The 5,805-nt window shown below is 46.3% G+C and overlaps 1 protein-coding gene across 1 annotated transcript; it reads left to right on the top strand.

Moving 5' to 3' along the window:
- Positions 1-1,900: 1,900 nt before the first annotated feature.
- Positions 1,901-2,860, top strand: LOC106833702 (olfactory receptor 13C7-like). The gene has a single exon (XM_014845019.3). It carries the CDS (start codon positions 1,901-1,903, stop codon positions 2,858-2,860), a length of 960 nt encoding a protein of 319 aa, XP_014700505.3.
- Positions 2,861-5,805: the final 2,945 nt, after the last annotated feature.

The raw sequence follows: 5,805 nt of genomic DNA, 5'->3' as shown, positions 1-5,805 counted from the left end.
GAGGGATTCAAGTTGCAAAGGAGCAGATTTCAGCTCAATATCAAAGGGGAACTACTTTAAAGTGCAATGAGCCTGGCCAAGAGGCTCATCACAGCACCGCACATCCCTCAGGGAGTCAGCTCCAGGCGGGGGCATCGTGAGAAGGGCAGGAAGGGGCTTTCTGCATTGGAAAGGGAGCGCATTGCCAAATAGACCCTAACGACTGTGTTCACTAGCATTAGAACGATTATAGGGATGGTGATGATGATGATGATGGTGGTGGTGATGTAATTACTTGTCTGTATAATTATTCTCCCCTCCTCCTTCCACCCCTCCTCCCCCACCCCGTTAGATTTTGAGTCAGGGGCTCTGCCCCTCATTGCTGTGTTCCTAGCACCTAGAATTATACCCATCCCAGAGCAGACGCTCAATAAATGTCTGCCCAGCTGACCTGAATTATGACGGCACTGACTCGGTAACAGCTCTAATGCTGGGCACCAGCAGAGGAGCGGCTCAGAGCTCCCCAAGCAGGAAGCGCCCTGCACAACCAAGGAAGGCCTGATTATTGAAAGATAGGTCTCTGGGACGAGAATTTCAGATACAGAGCAAATGAAACTGAATGCCCAACACCCTCACGGTTGCCAACAAGTTTTTTACTGATCCAGAATAACTCCCAGTTCGGGGAAGACTTAGAAGTCTGAGGAGAGATTTAAGCTTCCCGGCAGGTAGCGCTGGCAGAGCAGGACTGTGTGCAGAGTCTCAGAGAAGCCAGCACCTCTGGTGCAGGCAGGTGGGGGGTGAAGAGGGGATATTCAGCCAGAACTCTCCTTCCACGTGGCCACAGTGCACAAGCGGCGCACGAGCTGCCCCAGTGTACCAAAGTATCACAGGCTGCTAAGACCTAGGCACTGCAGTCGGCTAATTCTCTCAGAAGGTGACGCCAGGGCACAGGAGCCCTTGGCTCCCACCTGCCCCGAGGACAGGGACGCTCGAGTTCCTGTTGTTTTTCATTTATGTTGTCTTGACTCCTGTGTGCCATATGCTTTTTTAATGTGTTCCAGATGTCGTATTTGCGAAATTATTTGTAGAAATGATTTACAGACTGGGGTGATGTCACCTTCCTTCAGAGTGGATTTGTGTTTGCTTCTGTTAGATATTGGAGAGCATGGAAAATCTGAGACCGCCTCAATCCAATCTCGGGCCTTGAGAAGGCTTGAAGCTGAGCTCCAGCGCCTGGAAATGCGTGTTTCCTCCTGATTCACTCTTATTCCTATGGCGCTGCCTTTGGGGTCCCCTCCCAAAGGGAGGAGGTTTGGTTAGGGGCACCTTCACAGTGGCCTTGCTGCCCACCTCCAGGCTGTCTGTAGTGCTTCTTGGACTCTCAGTGCCACCTCCAGAAGCTGCAACTGCCCCAGTGGAAACCTACCTTCAAATGCTGCTCTTACTTCTCTGAGTCCCTCTTATTCCCAGAATTGTGACCCTATGATTCCTCGTTGTCTTATTACCTTGCAAATGCATTACACAAATGTTTTATATAGTTTGTCCAGTTTTTCTAATTGTCATCTGCAGGAGAGTTAGTCCAAATTAACTCGTTCATTCTTCCTGGAAGAAGAAGTTAAATATTTTAAACAGTTTAGAACATGCAAGAATTCAAGGAATATTGAAAACATGAAGCACAGAAACTGCTACAGAGTAAACTTCAGCTAATGCTACAAGATACATATGGGGAAAATGGGGCTACAAGAATAGGCTATAAGCACAATATATTTACCTAGAATCCCATAGATCGACTGAATCGTCAGAGCTGTTCTTCAGCTGCTCAGCAGGGTGGGGGTTTTGCCCGCTGCCCAGGCACTTTTGGAGTCAGAGAGTGCGGAGGTTGACCTCAGCTAGCTCCTGCAGGTGACAGAGCAGATGCACCATGGACAGGTCCAATCAGACTTCCCCCATGGTGGGGTTCATTCTCCTGGGCCTCTCAGCCCACCCAGGGCTGGAGAAAATGTTCTTTGTGCTCATCCTGCTGATGTACCTGGTGGTCCTGCTGGGCAACGGTGTCCTCATGCTGGTGACCACCCTTGACTCCCACCTGCACATGCCCATGTACTTCTTCCTGGGGAACCTCTCCTTCCTGGACATCTGCTACACAACCTCCTCTGTCCCCCTCATTCTCAACAGCTTTCTGACCCCCAGGAAAACCATCTCCTTCTCAGGCTGTGCTGTGCAGATGTTTCTCTCTTTTGCCATGGGAGCCACAGAGTGTGTGCTCCTGAGCATGATGGCATTTGATTGCTATGTGGCCATCTGCAACCCCCTTAGATACCCCGTGATCATGAGCAAGGCTGCCTATGTGCCCATGGCCATCAGCTCATGGGCAGCTGGTCTCACCACCTCTGTAGTTCAAACATTGCAGGCCATGAGGCTGCCGTTCTGTGGGGACAACATCATCAACCACTTCACCTGTGAGATCTTGGCTGTCCTGAAGTTGGCCTGTGCTGACATTTCCATCAATGTGATCAGCATGGTTGTGGCCAACGTGATCTTCCTTGCAATCCCAGTCCTGTTCATTTTTGTCTCCTACATGTTCATCATTGCTACCATCCTGCGGATCCCCTCAGCTGAGGGGAGGAAAAAGGCCTTCTCCACCTGCTCTGCCCACCTCACAGTCGTGGTCGTCTTCTATGGGACCATCCTCTTCATGTACGGGAAGTCTAAGGCCAAGGACCCACTGGGGGCAGACAAACAGGACCTTTCAGACAAACTCATTTCCCTCTTCTATGGGGTGGTGACCCCCATGCTCAACACCATCATCTACAGCCTGAGGAACAAGGACGTGAAGGCTGCTATGAAGAAGCTGATACATCAGAAACACCTAACTGAGTGACTATCACAGATTCCCAGACTGCCAGAATGTAAGACCTTTGAACTCCTCATTGAACTTGTGGGGAAATAGTAACCCAGGGGAGTCCTCGGGCTGTCATTGGAAAGAGCCTTTTTGTTTCTGGCACTGTTGTTTAGTTTCTTGGCTTCACACAGAACCACACTGTATCATATCATAGCTATGTTTTGCTGCCCAAACCTTGAATCCTCTGATACCAGAATTTTATGGCTATCCAAAGAGTTATAGATGTGCTCAAAAGAGACAAACAAACAAACAGAAATGTTAGTGGTCCTGGGACCTTAGAGTATATTGTTTTTCCCTGTGTAGAACTGCTGCTTGCTCTGTTCTGCTTTGGTCTCATCCCAGAGACCTTTGCTCTACCAGATTAGGGATAAATTGGAAAATGTCATCTGTTTCAACACACAATAGTGATCCTTAGCACTGTGGCAGGACTTCCGCTCAAATCTTAGCATTAGAAACAGTGGGACTTATCTTGAGCAGCTGCTCTGTTTTGATCTAATGGACACTAAGAATCTCATCATTTATCATGTTCTCCTCTCTATTGTCGCTGCAGGGAAGTGCAGAGGCAGACGTGCCAGCCCACTGCAGCAGTCGTGGAGTGCTGCACGGCTGGGCACCTGCAGCTCCCAAGGTTCTGTCCATGAAACAAGCCTGGCATATGGATAGTAGTTACGTAGCACACACTCCAGGAATGTGCCGCATGGTGATGAAACCCCAAAAAAGATTGTCAGGAAGCAAATGCAAACATTATTCTCAAGCCCAGAACTAACAAGAGGCACAGTACCAGGGACTCCCTCCCATCTGTGGCTGCATAAACTGTCCACATAGCTGTGGCTGAAATCAAAGGTAGATTGAGAAATTAAGAAGTGAGATACCATAGAATTTGCTAGTTATGGTTATATCCATAGAGCCAAGCTCATGTCACATCCTAAAGATGTCATAGAGCTTGCCATATCCACATTCCCTTCTAAAGGGAACAGTCCCACCTTCAGCCCAGTGAGAATTTCAGTAATCCTGCAGGCCATCATTCACTGGACCAGAGCAACTGACCCCTGAGGAGTTAATCCATAGATTTGAAGGTAATGTGCCTGACTGAAGTAAAAGGATGAACTGGGCTAATTATATTTGTCTTTCAGGAATTTGGAATTGGGAAATAGAGAGACTGCATCAGTTTAGTGAGACCCAAATCAGAAATGATCCATCAAAGAATCCATGAGGTAGGGTTGAAGTTATGGTCGTGGAGTGGGAAGCAAAGCCATGAGTTAGCAGATGAAGCCCATTAGAAGAGAGAAAAGAAAGAAACAGATGTAGAAAGTGTTTTTCTTACTAATTGAGGAGATTCAGAAGGTAAATGCACAAACTCTGCTTCTGAGTTCCCTGGAGCTTCCTGCTATCAAGAACACTCTCCATCTCTACAATCCTTTAGCCTTGCTCCGCTAAGAATCCTGCTCTTTGATTTATATGATTCCACCAGTTGCTCCAAATGCATCTTTATTTAGAACCACCACAACAATAAAACTTTCCTCAAGCCAGCTTAGGTGGGTCTTATAACCAAAAGAACAAAACTAAACTAGATCGGGGTGAGGGTTCATTGAGAGGCAGCTGCTCATGACCAGTCTTGGCCCTAAGTTCAGAAACTAGCAGGCTTCTTGGTGGACCCCACTGGGGAGAACAGAGTTGATCCTGTTTCATCCCCATTAAGGCTGATGCAATATTCCTTTGAGGGTTAATTCAGGGGATGCTGAGTATTATATGGAGGGGACTCTAAGTATTACAAGGAGGAAAAGACAGCAAGGGTCCATTAACCATCCCAAACTAAATTGCTACAACAACTGCTTCTATCTCTCTCCTGATATGGCAGGACAGCTGTTGAAAGAAGGTGAGATACGTTTTCCTTCTATCACACCACCAAGGCCACCATAGACTACACTGACTCATTTGCCATTCTTTGTTCCAGTAGAGGAAGTCCTATCCAAGACTGCATAGCCAAGACATCTGCCTTTCATTTCTTCCTCTAGCATTATATACTAGTGTTATGACTTTGGTCAAGCTCCTTCCCCTATCAGGGCCTCAGTTGCTTCATCTATCAACTGGGAGTAAATGTCCTTGTCCTTCTAGCAAGAAGTTATGTTTGGATGCTTCTTGAGAAAGGGTTACACTATGAAAATGAAAAGAATTTAAGACCCATTACCCATCAAACTGTCATTCTCTAACCCTCTGATTTGATGTGGCCCAAATATATGTCAGAGTAATCATATTGTCCCTTGGGAATCTGAGGCAAGAAACATGGGAAGAATTAACCATGTAGAAATATGAGCTGAAACTAAGGGATTATCATACATAGATAGTCCATATCCATGTGCTCACTAGAGACGCGATGCAACAGAAATTGTGAGTCAGAAGAAACTATAACTTAAAGAAAACATATGAAATGAGAAAAAGGGAAAGAAGTCAGTTGACAGAAAGAAGCAGATGTAGATGGGAAGCAACTCTGACTCAAATTAAAGGTGGAGCACTAAAGCAAACATCTCATTGACTGACATTGGTGAAAATTAATGCTTTTCACACTGCATCCATGCATATAAATCCCAGCATACACTCCCCTTTCCTCTCCTTATAAAGAGCACAGGTTCAATTTGAAATTACACCCAACAAGTAGAGAGACCTTGTTTTTACAAGACATGAAACATTTCTGTGACTGATACTAGATAACATAAACTCTAGTTTCAGGTGTGTTCAGAAGGAAATAACGTCCAGTGCTGTTTGTGCAAAAGAAAATCGGCACCTTTTACACAACCATTCTAAGTCAGAAAGTCCTGGGTATTTTTGAGGGAATAAAGGCAGCTGATGATGATGTAAATGGAGGGAGCAACCTTGGGAGAAGTGACTTGTGTCAGGATTAGAACTGGGGGACATGTAAAGATAAA

The sequence above is a fragment of the Equus asinus genome, chromosome 10 (assembly GCF_041296235.1).
Source record: "Equus asinus isolate D_3611 breed Donkey chromosome 10, EquAss-T2T_v2, whole genome shotgun sequence".
NCBI classification, from domain to species: Eukaryota; Metazoa; Chordata; class Mammalia; order Perissodactyla; family Equidae; genus Equus; species Equus asinus.
This window is presented reverse-complemented; position numbering and strand designations above follow the sequence as displayed.

What these genes read in the sequence shown, in the direction of transcription:
- LOC106833702 (XM_014845019.3), top strand. Translation starts at nt 1,901, where the DNA reads ATGGACAGGTCCAATCAGACTTCCCCCATGGTGGGGTTCATTCTCCTG.